This window comes from Microtus ochrogaster, chromosome 7, assembly GCF_000317375.1.
Source record: "Microtus ochrogaster isolate Prairie Vole_2 chromosome 7, MicOch1.0, whole genome shotgun sequence".
Classification (NCBI taxonomy): Eukaryota; Metazoa; Chordata; class Mammalia; order Rodentia; family Cricetidae; genus Microtus; species Microtus ochrogaster.
Window position 1 is genome coordinate 21,947,746 of NC_022014.1, and position 15,118 is coordinate 21,962,863.

Below are 15,118 nucleotides of genomic sequence, written 5' to 3' on the forward strand. Positions count from 1 at the left end.
AGCTGTTCATACTCACAGACAGTTTACAAGGTTACCGGAAGCTGTTCATACTCACAGACAGTTTACAAGGTTACCGGAAGCTGTTCATACTCACACGCAGTTTACAATGTTACCGGAAGCTGTTTATACTCACACACAGTTTACAAGGTATCCAGAAGCTGTTTATACACACAGTTTACAATGTTACCGGAAGCTGTTCATACTCACACACAGTTTACAAGGTTACCAGAAGATGTTCATACTCACAAACAGTTTACAAGGTTACCTCCATAACTATTTTCCGAGGTGGTGAATAGCCTTTATATCATTTACATCTTTTATCAAAAGATCACATTCACATGGTGTTTGTTAATTTGAGAAACATTAAAGACAAAGAAATTTTAAACTGGGTGTGGTACACACCTTTAATCCCAGAACTCAGGGGCACAGCCAGGTGGATCTCCATGAGTTCCAGGCCAGCCTGATCTACAGAGCAAGTTCCAGGACAGCCAGGGATATGTAGAGAGATTCTGTCTCAACATATAAAATAAAAAAGAAGGCAAGCTCTTAAAGAAAAAAAAAAGGAAAAAAAAACTCTTTAAAGAGAATGTTTACAGAGAACATTGGTTTCGATCTGCTGGCATAAATGCTCTCACAATCCTACACTGATTGTTTTAGTCTTTTGTGTTATTATACATATCTGTTTCTGCTTTATTCCAACTTGGTTATTAAAAATTTAGGTTCATTCTTTTTAATATCTGAGTTTCTTGGTTAAATAAAGCCAGGAAAAAACCTTTGGTAGTTATAGGAATATTATCCAACTACAAATTATTTACTGTAACTATGAATAGATACTCATTGAGAATAATTTTAATACTATATTATAAGTATAAAATACTAATTCATTACATCTAAACTAATTAGCAAATAACTTTTATTCCAAAATTAGAATCGCGTTGCAAAGATCTGATTATGATCAAATCTATGGAACCAGGATTGAATCAAGAGCAATTTATACAAGTAAGGAGCTGTGTTATTCAATATTTGTATCAAATTATTCTGCCAGCTTCAATTGTATTTTGATAGATGTAATATACATCATTTGAGGATTAAATCAAATGAAAGAATAAAAACTTATCATTTCTAAGATACATACTTCAAAATGTTTAAGCCCTCAGAAGTTGGGTTACAGTTTTCAAATAGCTCCTTTCTTTCTTTCAGTTTATGACATAAAATATGAAGAACTTCTACTGACACCTTCTGATAAGACAAGAAAACCCATCATTTTATAGTCAGTGAAATCTGATTGTACAAGTAGTGAGACCTAAGACTGAAGGTCTACATCATTTTTAAACCTGAGAAAGTATGACTCTACTGTAATGGAATAAGTGAAAGAAACCGTTTTCCTAGACCCAAATTCTGTCTGCTACAGCCTGGCTTTTACGTTTTTTGTTTCTTCTCTTCCTCCGGTTTTTCTGTAATGAGTCCAAGAACTAATTCAGATTCTACATTTTCTTCTCACACGTTCTTACTCCACTGAAGGTAACAGCCATGCAGGAGACAGAGTTTCTGTGTGAAGGATTTCTTAAATCCTTTCTGAGTGGTTGTTGTCTAGACCAACTGCGAATGAGATACACTCCCCAGAAACACAAAGACAAATGGCAGAGTTAGAGCAGTTAGGAGGAGCCCAGTGAGATGACTCAGCACTTCAGGTAGAGGCAAGCCTGCTGTGTGTCCTAAGGTTGATCCCAGGAGCCGCAGAGTGGCTCTCTGCCCTCTACACTCTTGCATGTCTGAGGGGGAAAGTAAGTTCTGGAAAGGCAAGGCTTTCTCTCTCTAATGTAAGTATAGACATAACTTATATTTCTTCGCAAAAATTGCTTCTCAGTGCTAGTGACCTAGTTGTCTTAGTAGTTTCTCTACAAATAGGTGACTACAAAAATGTTCTTGACCTGGTCATGGTGGCTGGCTTGTGCCTTTAATCCCAGCACTTGGGAGGCAGAGGCAGGAGGTTAGAAGTTAGTAGCTGTACGTTAGAAGCTGGCCAGATATTCAAAGTGAGTTCTAGGACAGTCAGATCTGTTATACAGAGAAACCCTGCTTCATAAAACAAACAAACAAACAAAAAATAAACTGTTATTTTTAATTATAAAAGTAATATGAATTTTAATCATATGTGAATTATATCTCAATAAGAAAGTCATAGGGACTCATTATAGAAAATGATAAAAAGTTTAAGGAAAAGTGTTAAGCCTGTAGTTTTTACCAACTTATATCTCTGTTAACACTGTGATAGTTTTCCTCAGATCATAATAATGACTCCCATTTTTACCCATTTGGCTAAAGCAAACCTTTCTTGGTTTTATTATTGCTTTCATCTAGTCTTATTAGCATTCCTGGATGCCATTTATGAGGCAAAACCCAAAGTGCTCACCGCTGTGCAGGCCCCCAGGCAGCCTGCCACCTTCTCATCCACTCTCATCGCCGTCAAGCGTGTTCAAGTCAGATATCTGGGGTTTTAGCTCTACTTACATTAGAGAAATAGGAGGATGTGCTTCTACTCCATCTTGGTCCCTAAAACATTTTGATGGCATCGTAATGCTTTGCTTTGGGTTTGTGTCATTATTTAATCATATCTTTATTGTTGGACAGTTACTTGCTCATTATTCCAAATGAAAATAAGACCAGTGTCTGTGTGTAAATCTTTGTTTACAGTTTGAAACTGTGAACTACAAGTGGAGTAGGGCTAGTGACTTTATGAAAAGCTCCTCTCTCTCTCTCTCTCTCTCTCTCTCTCTCTCTCTCTCTCTCTCTCTCTCTCTGAGGGAGGAGACAACAACACACGTGTGAATATGGGCATGCACCCATATGAGGAAGCAGCAATCTGCAACCCAAGGAAAGACTTTGCCAGACACCAACTCTTCCGAGCCTTCGGCTTGGACAATTCAGCCTCCAGAAATGGGAGGAAATCATTTCAGTTTTCAAAAATACCTAGTCTAATTTAATTGCTCTGGAAGCCTGACAGAACTCCAGTAATTTTTTTTAGAATGAATTCCCAGAAATGGAAATGGCTAGATCAAAGAACGAACAACTGAAAGCTTTGAGTACCTGCTGTCAATTGTGCTGTTGATGGCATTGATCTATTCTCCCAGCAGCAGTGTACAGGAGATCTCAGCACTTTATTCCCACCTACAGTAAGCATTACTAAGAATAAGAGAGCTGCAATTTGCTTTTTTGCTCTTTCAGTGCTTGGGATTGCACCTACGGCCCTTACATGCTAGGCAATCACTGTACCTCTGTTATGGCTCCTGCTCCTCACATTTTTTTTTAAAAAATAGAGGTTAAAGGGTTGTGGAGATGGTTCAGTGGTTAAGAGCACTGACTGCTCTTCCAGAGTACCCAGGTTCAATTCTCAGCACTCCATGGCAGCTCACGGCTTTCTGTAACTCTAATAATAGGGGATCCGACACCCCCATACAGACATGCATACAGGCAAAAGCACTAAAAGCAAGTGAATTTTTAAAAATAGAGATTAAATTTTGTATGTTAAAACACTTTATTATGTGACTTATTTATTTCTTTTCCAGTGTGAGCAGGCTATGTCAGCAAAATGGGCACATTTTGTCTTTCCACATTTAATGTGTGATTTCATGAAGTCACAAGACATGTTGATTTTCATTGACTTTAATTCAGCAAGTGTTATGCTACTGTTTTCACTTGGTAGACTCAGTCATTGGCAATAACAGGTTCTTTCATTCCAAGCTTAATTACTATGACTAATAATAACTAAACAGTATTAAGAGTATTAAAGTATAATGTACTTGACAGGAGAGAGAGAGAGAGAGAGAGAGAGAGAGAGAGAGAGAGAGAGAGAGAGAGAAGCTACGGGATGGCTTCAAAAGGGTGAAGAGTTCACAGGATTCAAAGAGGCCATACTGAAGGCAAAGATTTCTGGAAAGCTAATTCAGACATAAGGCAGAGGGCAGGGGCAAGGACAGGGGTCAGATAAGCTGTAAGAACTGCAGGTGCAGAGCTGCTCATGGTGCAGAGTTGTCAAAAGCTGCTGGGGTGGGGGAAGGGAGGGTAATTTTAGTGTCAGCTTTCCTAGGTGGAGAAACTTGCCTTGAACAGGTATCCAGGTTAGAGGTACATTGCCGTGGCCATTTTCCTGGATGGGGAAAAAAATGGCTTTTATAGCATCAAAGTGATGTTATTGCATTATTCTTTGGTCTGGTGTGTTAAATTAGTTCATGGGTCTGGGTTTCTGATGTGGTTTTGATATCCCCATGTATGCAGGTGTTCCTGGTCTAATTTGAAGTTCATAGCTGGCTACACTTTAGAAAGAGGTTGCTTAGCAGTCTTGCCTCGTGTTTGTGCTACAGCTGTTCCCTTGCACAGACAAGACGTGAGTCATTCTGCTTCGGTGTTTGCACAGAAGACGGAGGAAACCGCTGTTTTATGAAATGGGGTTGCTTAGGACAAGCCCCAGCTTGAGTTAAGTGTTCTATACTATACAAAGTAAATTCAAGCAGATCATAGCCCAGGCTCCATACCCGTCGTACCTTTTGATGTTTAGTTTAAGTCAGAATTGTAAATTCTCATTATGGATTGATGGCATCACCATGTGTAATCACCAATTTTGAGTGTCTCTCAAGTTTCCTCAATTTTTATTTTTATATTTTAATATTAGCTTTGTTTGTTTTTGAGATAAGGTTTCTCTGTGTAGCCCTGATTGTCCTGGAACTCATTCTGTAGACCAAACTGGCCTCTAACTCAGAGATCTGCCTGCCTTTGCCTCTGAGTGCTGGAATTAAAGGTGTGTACCAGCTCAAATTTCCTCAATTAAAAAAGAGTTTAAAGAGGTTCTCCAATTTCAAAACATTTTTGTTAATTCTGTGCAAACATACCAATAGATCATTTAATGGTGCCCCCTGGTGCTCCTTTGCTTCCATGGCTCTCTCATGATCAGCTCAGTCAAGGCTGTTTCTCCTGGGTATTTTATTTTTAAGATGAACTTGAAAATTATTTTTAACAAATAACATAAGATATAAAGGGATGCTATAAAATACCATGCATATTTCTAGTACTCAAGGCCATGCCCAACCAGGTCAAGCATCTCAAAGGCCATAGGCTGAAGGAGTTTCCCCAGTACCTCCTCCTTTTGTCTAAATAAGAGAGTTCCAAACCCAATATGAAACTATATACAATAAGAGCAGATATCAAGTATAAAAATTAGAATTACAACCAGCATAAACAATATTAAGCAATAAACATATGTTACATATTTCAATAATTGTCCTATTCTAAGGAGTCTAAGTCTTATATTAGAAATGGCCAAGTCATGAGAGGAAAGTAACTATGACTATCTAGTCTTCAACCCCAACAAAGACCTGAGAAGAGAAATAATATTACTTGAGTAGACAGAAGTGCAATCAAGCAACTTCCAAAATGTACAATAAATGACCGAGACAACTGGCTACCTGGGCAATCACCCAAAGTCTCATTTGCAATGTTGGAACAATCAACTTTGGCTAAGGCCTAGAGTAACTGGCAGACTATTTTCAGAGGCAGGAAAACTATCTTACCCTGTCTTGGCAAGGTTTGGCAGGATTTTGTTGTTGTTGTTTTGTTTTGTTTTGTTTGTATCCTGCTTGCCTAGTCCGGACATGGTGCATTTTGTCAGTGGCTGAAGCATGGGCAGCTCTTTGCACAAAGGCCAGTTTTGCCAAGAAGAAAACAAACTCCAAGTGGAGTGTTTTTGGTGCCCAACATTCTCTTGGGAATAGATCGGTGCTGCCAGAAGCAATCATGTCTCATGTCAACAGAACCCTAAATTATTTAAATGCTATATTCTACAATTTTTTGAAGTAGTTGAAGATTACCTATCTATGTGGAATACAATCTCTGTGTATCTGAAGAACCTGGTTAGTTTAACTATAAGTTCTTTTTTGTTTGTTTGCTTGTTTTTTGTTTTTTTTGGGGGGGGGCGGGTTCTAGACAGGGTTTCTCAGTAGCTTTTGGTGCCTGTGCCAGAACTAGCTCTTGTAGACCAGGCTGGCCTCGAACTCCCAGAGATCCGCCTGCCTCTGCCTCCCGAGCGCTGGGATTAAAGGCGTGCGCCACCACCGCTCGGCGATTTTCAACTTCTTACACGTATGACGTTCTCTAGGTTCATCCATTTCTCAGCACGTTGCTCCTTTTTTATTGCCAAGTAAAATATTGTCAATGGCACTCCTTCCTGTGGGCCTGTACCTTTTGTTTGTCTGTGCAGCAGACGGTGGACCTTTGGTTGCTCTCACTTTTTGACCACTGTGAATAAATTCTTCCAGGAATATTTGTGTGGTTTTCTTAAACACAGATAGGTATTTCCATTTCTCTTGAGTGTCTATCAAGAGGCAAATTTCTGGGCTACATGGTCAGTGTTTCTAGTGCTGCCAGACTGAGTTCCATCTTCCATTTCCTGTAGGCAAGAAGATAACTCCAACTGTTCCACGTCCTTGCTAGTATTTGTCATTGTTGGCCTTTAAAACTCGTGATTATACTTATCTACTTTGTGCAGCAACACATGTGTGGAGGCCGGAAGTCAGCACTGAGGTGCCTCCCCGGGACCCTGTGCACCTTATTGGCTAGGCTAGCTGGCAGTCAAGCTCCATGACCTGTCTCTGCCTCCCCAGGGATAAGGTTTTCAGGGATGTGTGCTGTCACACTCTGCTTGTGTGTAAGTGATGGGGATCAGAGCTCAAGTTTGTACCTTTACACAACAAACACGTCATGAGCTGAACCATGTCCCCAGCCTCTTCTGTCTAATTTTATGGACTACTGGTAAATGAATACTCAGACGAAGAAGTTATAAAATGAAATATCCAACTATCTTGTTGATTTCTTGGCACATTTCAGGCATTATTCTATCTGTGTTTATCATGGAATACAATTACAGAAAAGTCACAAACGTTTAAAAGTCTAAAAATACATTTTTCTATATGGTACAAGATAATTTTTTTTTTTTGGTTTTTTGAGACAGGGTTTCTCTGTAGCTTTGGTGCCCATCCCGGAACTAGCTCTTGTAGACCAGGCTGGCCTTGAACTCCCAGAGATCCACCTGCCTCTGCCCCCCGAGTGCTGGGATTAAAGGTGTGCGCCACCATCGCCCGGCCCAAAATAATTTTTTTTTCACAAATAAGACTTTATTTGTCACTATTAAAAATCTGTATTTCACACAGATTCTTGGACTGGTGGTTCATATCCATCAGCTCGTTCAACCTTAGCACCTGTCTCATCACCAGTAGTTTTTCCAGAACTACCACCTTCACCATGGAGCTCCATGAGTTTTCCCAATTCAAACTTGGGTTTCTTCAGCATTTTTACTTTCCTAACGAAGACATCATGAAGAGGATAAATGGACTGGCAAGCCTTTTCTATGTCTTTCCCAATGCTGTCTGGAATCAGTTTATTAACCACTTCTTTCAAGTCATTTGTCTGCATCTCTCGGGTCATGATCTCCATCATCTTCTTCCGGATCTGGCGGACCTGTTGGTGCTGTGCATATGAGGTCTTGCGGATTTGATTGTTGCGTTTTTTAGTGAAACCAACACAGAAGAGTCAGAGCAAATAACCATCGGTTGTCTTGACATCAAAGTGAGCTTCAATCATGGTCTGCCACTTTTTGACCATGGAACACATTTTGTCCCGGGTAAGATCCATGCCGTGGAAGTTAGTCAGACAGTTTTTGCCCTGAACATCCTCAGTGATTAGCTTGAATTTTCTAAATGTAACTTCATCGTTTTGGAGATCAGCAAGGCTCACTTCAAACACTCGACCCTTGAGGTCATCGGATGCAATTTTGGTTCCTTGAGTCCTCGTGACTGTTGTCTTCCCAATGTTTCTAATATTGAACATGGCCGGGGCTTTCACATCATACCAATCTTTCTTCGAAAATGGATCAACCACTTTCTTCTTGGCTCCCTTCTTGCCGCCTTTCGTCAGCCGCTTGTTCTTGCCGTCCGCCATGGTGCTGCTCAGCCCAAAATAATTTTTTATAAATATATAAGAATAAGACTCAAAGATGAGGGTTGAGAGGGGAGCATTAGGTCAGGTGCCATTAGCAAAGGTGTTATTAAGATGCTAACGGATCTAGGTTAACATTCATCAGTCTTACACCATTTTCTCCTTAAATGTGCATATTAATTTTTGTCTTATTTGCTGGGTTAGGCTGTAACATTAGTGTTCCTAACATGTCTGAACACCTCTTCCTAAATGCAAGCATTGCACAATCAGACACTTTAATTATAGAAAATACTTACCTGGGTAAAACCCAAGAAAATGTTTCTTAAGCTAAGCCAACCCAGACCACATGGTGAAGCCCCTATTTCAACAAAGAAAACCTTGCACGGAAATATTTAACTCTCTGACCAACAAATCACTGGGCCAGCCTGTGTGGCACAGAAATGGTGCCTTGAGCATAGTGTTGCTGTTTTGTTTTTGAGATGAGGCCTCACTAACTCCATCCTTTTACCTCTGCCTCCTGGCATTAGTGGTTTTCTAGCACATACCACAGCACCTGGCTTACATCACTTGCTTTTACTTTAAGGGTATTTTCTTAGCGCCTGCTTATGAAACTGGAAAAATAATACAACAATTAGGCTTAAAGACAAGACGTTAGCTATAAGTGCTACCCAGTGGAGGCGCTGTGCCATTCAGTTGCCCCGTGATTGTGGAATATGTTTGGAGGAAACACAATCATTGGGTCATAACAGGAACACAGAAAGGGAAGGATAAAAGCCCACAGATGCTCCTGTGTCTCTACCATTTTCCTGTGCATCTGCTTTCTGAGTAGACAGTCATCTCCTCATTGACTAGAGTCTACTCACTTTTTAATTCTGCTTATTATTTTAAAAGGTTCAAAGTAACCATCTGAGAAAGTTTCCTCCCTGTTCATCCGCTATTAGGTACAATAATGCATCATGGGAATGTTCTGTTGTAATGGAATGAGTGTATTTGTAGGTACAAGTAGGAGTTCACACTTCTGTGTGCAGTGACACCGATGCATGTATATGCTGGATGGGACCGGGGAAGGATATTTCCGATTCAAACCACAGTAAGGTATCAAGTCATTCTGGTTGCCTGGGACTAGGAGTTTGATGGGATGTGGGGTTTTCGGTGTTAAAACGAGTGAAGTCCCAGCAGAAGTGAAGCTGTTGCTGTGCTCTCCAACACTTGCATCATTTCCTGACTTCTTAGCCCGTCTGATTATTGAGGAGATGCCACACACATTAACTGCTCACTAGAGGCAAATGAAAAGAGCCCAATGTGTTCCTGATAAGTATGAGACTGTATAAAAGTAAAGGCTGGTTTCTCCAGAGCATCCTTCTGTAAACCGGAGGTGTTTCTCCTGCCCGCCAGGTCCCAAATAACCACTCTGAAGCTTAATATTAATTACAAACTGTTTGACCTATTAGCTCGGGCTTATTATTAACTAGCTCTTACAACTTAAATTAACCCATTTCCTTTATTTTATGTCTCACCACGAGGCTCGTGGCTTGTCACCTTACATCTTGCTTTCCCAGCAGCTGCTGGTGTGTCTGACTCTGCCTTCTTTCCCCCTCTGTCTCTGTTTGGATTTTCTGCCTGGCCACTGGCCAAATCAGCTTCTTTATTAACCAATGGCAATAAAACATGTTCACAGCATACAGAAGGGCATCCCACACATCATTCTTCAGTAAGTTTGGACTTCAGACAATCTGAGGTCATTCCTGAATTAAATAATGAGCTTAAGGATAATTACATACATTGATACTGTGTAAGGGAATTCTGATATTAATTTTCAATTCTTTAGCTGAGAAACTCTGCATTCCTCAGCCAGGAGTAAAAAGGGCTTGCCTCTGCTTGTGTTCTCTTCTTAGTGGTATCATCTCTGGACGATCCCTTTTTTACGGGGTTGTTTAATGTCAATCATTTAAGTCTGAGGCCTTCCAACTGATGTGGCTGTTAAGTTTAAAGAGAAAGGCTTCATAAACTGTGTCCAAAGACTGTAGCGTTAAACTTCTATCACAGCAGTATTTATACCTCAAAGGCTTCCAGTCCTCTAGTTCATTTATGTCTTTATTTTTGTTTGTTTTCTTTCACTTGTGTGCTCTGAATTATCTTATGGTAGAACAGGAGGAGGCTGGGTGGCTTTAGGAGAGGTTCCCAGTAAAAGTATGTTATGAAAATACAAAACCTTAGGGTGAGGGGAGAGAATTCTATGCCAGAAAAACGAGAAGGAACAGGTGAATGAGTCTTTAAGTCAGTGTGTCTCTTCCTGGACATGGTCTTCTTATGTAAGAAATGCATACCAGAACTGACTGATTAGCAGTTCCTCCTCACCTGTAATACTCTGCTAGTGTTGCCATGGCAGAGAACCACAGACTGAGTGGATTAAATAAGAAATAGTTTACTTTTGATGATCTTGTAGGTTAGAAATCTGTGACAAATGTCAGATTTGGTTTATGTTATGATCAGTCACCTTGGTTTGTAGAAGACTATTCCTTGTGGTGATTGGTCTCCTTGGTTTTTAGATGACTAGTTATGCCCTGTGATTATCAGTCTCTTTGGTTATAGATGACTAGTTAACCCTTGTGATGATAGGTCTCCTTGGTTTATAAATGACTAGTTAACCCTTGTGATGATAGGTCTCCTTGGCTTATAGATGACTAATTATCCCTCACGCTTTCACATATCCATCCAGCTGTGTGGGTTCAAGTTTCTTCTTCATGTAAGGACATTAGTCCTACTAGATTAGGGCCTACATCTAAAGGCCCCATTTTAATTTAATTACCTCTTCAAAAACTCTATCTCTAAATATAGTCATAGTCTGAGCTACTAAAGATTAGGCCTGCAACAGGAATTTGGGGGAAAATACCTCTGAGTCCATGTTATTACCTGGTATATTTCACTAATAAGGGGCAACACTGTATATTTTAGTCATTTTTTTTACTTACTGGTTATTAAATGTGTCATTTGTTTAATTCATTTGCTAGATAAGATTTTTTTTAAAGTCAAGAGTTCAAGAGCAGGATTGCTTAGCTAAGTGCAGAACTAGCAATCATTGTCGTTTTGTATACAGTGTTTGGGATCAAACACATGTCCTTGTGTGTGATGAGCAAGTGTTCTACCACTGGTCTGTATCCCCAACTCTCAATAATTGTTCTTGTCTAAACTCTCTCTCTGAAACTGGATAACTGGATAGGTCGTTTTCTGTACAAACATACTGCTTCCTAAGTGCTAGCTCACAAGTGCAGTCTCTAATGCTATAATCTATACACCTTGTTTGTCTGCTCCTCAGAAAAGGCTTGCAACTACCAAGGCTTACAGATACGATCTGGAAGTTAGCACCTCAGCTAGTCAGTTTCCAAACATGGTTTTCTTCCCATTGCTCTTACGTTAGCTACTCTGTGAACTCTTCCATTGTTTCTATAATTAAACAAGCATGATTCTTGATGGCCCAACACAGTAGACTAACAACAGCTACCAATCTATTAGATGTGGCATTTGCCATGTTCTCAACATCAAATCAGAAGAGAAAAACCCAGACAGAGTCCATTTTTTTTTAAGTCCTGACTCAGAGAGGTGGTTTGACAAAGGGCAATTCAGATGCTAAGCAGCTCACAGAGCTTTTAAAATGAAGGTCATTAAGTTCTAAAATAATCTAAAGACGTGTTTTGATTCATTCTTTGCAAGGGTATAAAAACAGCCTCGGCATAAAGGCTCCCATGTATTCTCATGTTTCTTCTGTTCTTTAAGACATGGTTAACTTTCTGTAATTGTCCTCATTAGAACTGAATCTTCAGTTAGGTGGATAACTGGTAATCTTTATGTTATATAACCGACACCTTCCACAATTAGAATATGCTCACTCAGAAAACCTATAGGTCATGAATCCCTGGTGTCTTTCAGTGAAAAGTTCTTAGCTAATTCTTGATTCAGTTGAATCCCTGTACCCCAAAAATTCACATGGCTTTAGCATTAACTCCCAAAAGCTAGATAGAATATGTGATATTTTTATCATGAACTAATATTTCTTCATCATTAGAGGATTGATCCACAATATAAAAAATGCCAATTATGTAATAATTATACAATATGAGTAAATTATAAAATGTCTACTAATCAAGAAAAGAATCATTAATACTAAACATAAGATCTTAGCCCATATCATCCAGCTCAGTGGTTCTCAGGCCTTAGTAAACCTATATCCCCTATAAGGGCTTCTTAAAACACAGACTGATTTCAACCCCAAGGTTTCTGATGCAGTAACTCAAGGGCAGAGCTCCAAACTGTGTTCCCAACATATTCTCAGGCGATGCTGCTGGTGCATGGGCCACACTGTGAAAATCACTGATCTCATTCAGCTCTCCTCCTCTAAGAATATATTTTCTGTTCACTGGAAGGAGTGTCTTATTCAGCAATTTCTTAACTACTGTGCAGTAAACAGGAGAAATGGCTATAAAGTTATTACATGGGATACCCAGATTCTGTGCATACAGTGCACACATTCCTATGACCTCACCATGTCCCTCCAGATAACTGCTACTGTGATACCAATTTTTGTAAGCAAAAGAGCATGGAAACCAGGCTTTGAATCCAGACAAACTTTTAACCCATTATACTATTCTGCTTCGCCAGTTAACAGAGAAAAACTTAACTGTGCTCATTGATCCATCATCAAATCAGTGACAATTGGTAGTTCGGTAGAATGGTTCCTACCATGGCCCCAGCACAGCAGAATCCAGGCATGGTAGGGCATAACTGTAATCTCTGCAGCCAGGAAGTGGAGGCAGAAGGTTCAGAAGTTTAAGGCTGGTCTTGTCTACATAAGAATCTGAGGTCAGGCTGTAGATGCGACCCTGCCTTCAAACAAATAAGCAACATTATTTTGCAACTCAGGTAATAGTTTGTAATTTATTTACATGGCTACAAGTATAATACATCTTTTTAAAAAGTATACATGTATATGTGCTAGTGTCTCCATCTGTATGACTATATACACACACACATGTGTGTGGGTTCCCTCAGATATCAGAAGAGGTTGTCAGATCCCTTGGAACTGGAGCTACAGGCATTTGTGAGCCACCTGATATGGGTTCTAGGATTCTAACTATGGTCCTCATGATTAAGCAGCAAGTATGCTTAACTCCTGAGCCATCTCTCCAGCCGCAAACATGTCTTATACATACTGCATCCTAAATGTGCCCAGATGCTAATGATGAGAAGATGAACAATCAGCTTGATTTTTTTTTTGTTTGTTTTTTGGTTTTTCGAGACAGGGTTTCTCTGTGGTTTTGGAGCCTGTCCTGGAACTAGCTCTGTAGACCAGGCTGGTCTCGAACTCACAGAGATCCGCCTGCCTCTGCCTCCCGAGTGCTGGGATTAAAGGCGTGCGCCACCACCGCCCGGCAACAATCAGCTTGAAATATGTCCTCATGTTGGGTTGAAGAGATGACCCAGTGGTTAAGGCACTTGTTGCCCTTGTAGAAAACTGAACTTTCATCCTGTTTCCACATGGTGGCTCACAATTTCAGGAGATCCACTGCCTTCTTCTGGCCTCCTAGGTACCAGGCATCCATGTGGTAAGCATACACACATGTAGGAAAAAAATCATATACATGAAAGAAAAATAAATTTGAAATAAAAATACTTTAAATGTGCTCATGATGTGTTCTCTTTAAAACAAATGACTTGTTGTCAGTGACATATTACTAAAATGGAACTTTTTCACAAGCCTGTTGATTACATATTAGTTATAAGAACTAGAAACCAACTCAGTAGGGCTGATGGTAAAATGCTCATGATTCAATGGCTTTAGGAATAGACCAGAAGAAGGACTTTGAGAGTATCAAGGCTGTCTCACTCTGTGCTCTCTCTCTTAAGTTTGATTTCATGGCATCTCTTCATGGCAATAAGGAGGGAACCAAGGCAAGCCCACAGATTGGCACTTACATGAAAACTCCTTAAATGATAGCAAATGATGCGGACACATTTTACAGCTGACATCATTCATATGTGTGGACTGAAAACCATTGGGAAACCCCAAACAAAGAACATGGTTTAATTCATCACCTATCCTACCGTTTTCTGCAGTACATCTCTTCACACGTTGGAGACTTGAAAAGTGAAGTTTTTGAAGAACTCCTTAAGCACCTTTGTCACCGTGCAGAAGAATTCCGGGAGATCATAAAAAGCGACATGCGGAGACAGATGTTTGCTGAGCTCTTCCTGTATTGTGACAGTGGGAAGGTAGGTGAGACCCGAGGGGACAACTTTGACAAGATGCGTGTCGGTGGTGTTTAAGTTTCTGTTGTGTCATACTTGGTAATGGCGGCCGTTGGCCACCATTTGATAAAGACATTGATTACTAAGGGGGGGGGGAAGATACAGAGAGTACAATCTACGTTTTTAAAATCATCTGGCTAAAGCCTGACTTATCAGCTATTTTCTCAAATTGTTGTAAAGTTTTTTCGATCTTATTCTGTGTTTGTACTTCCTGGTTATTGAATGGGCCCACCCTGAACCACAGCTTGAGTGGCATTGCTTTCCAGCATTTTGGACCTGTTCTAAGTGCCAGCGCCAGCAGAGGCCAGAAAGGGTGTGGCTCCTGGGAGCTGGAGTCCCAGGCATTTGTGAGTGATATTGGTGCCGGGATCTGAACTTTGGTCCTCTCAACCGCTGAGTGGTCTCTCCAGTCCCTTACGCTAGATCTTAAAAGTTTATATTCAAAGGTGTTTCTCTCCCTCTCTCTCTCTCTGGTTTGTTTGTTTTTTGAGATAGGGTTTCTCTGTGTAACAGCTGTTATGAAACTCTGTCTGTATGTAGAGCAGGTTGGCTTCAAACTCAGAGCTCCACCTGCCTCTGCCTCCTGAGTGTGTGCCACCATATCCAGCTCAAAAGTACTTCTAAGAATAAGATTTGGAGGAGAACTGAGCCAGAGCATTAAATGGACTTGCAGCAGTAGACACAGCTTTAAGTGAAATATGTTTGCTTATTTGTATACCCATGCTCGGTAGTGATTTCTTATTGATTTTATTGAGCTATACATTTTTCTCTGCTCCCCTCCCTTTAACCCTCTCTCATAGTCCCCATGCTCCCAACTCACTCAGGAAATCTT

At 40.2% G+C, this 15,118-nt stretch overlaps 1 protein-coding gene and 1 pseudogene across 1 annotated transcript in view; one reads left to right on the forward strand and one right to left on the reverse strand.

Moving 5' to 3' along the window:
- The window catches only part of Efcab5 (EF-hand calcium binding domain 5), a 105,186-nt gene that overhangs the window by 32,558 nt on the left and 57,510 nt on the right, over positions 1-15,118 (forward strand). The window contains exons 7-8 of the mRNA XM_005349504.3: positions 929-999; positions 14,095-14,250. Coding sequence (XP_005349561.1) covers positions 929-999; positions 14,095-14,250 — 227 coding nt within the window. The remainder of the gene's footprint in view (positions 1-928; positions 1,000-14,094; positions 14,251-15,118) is intronic.
- Positions 7,142-7,992, reverse strand: LOC102002452 (annotated as a pseudogene).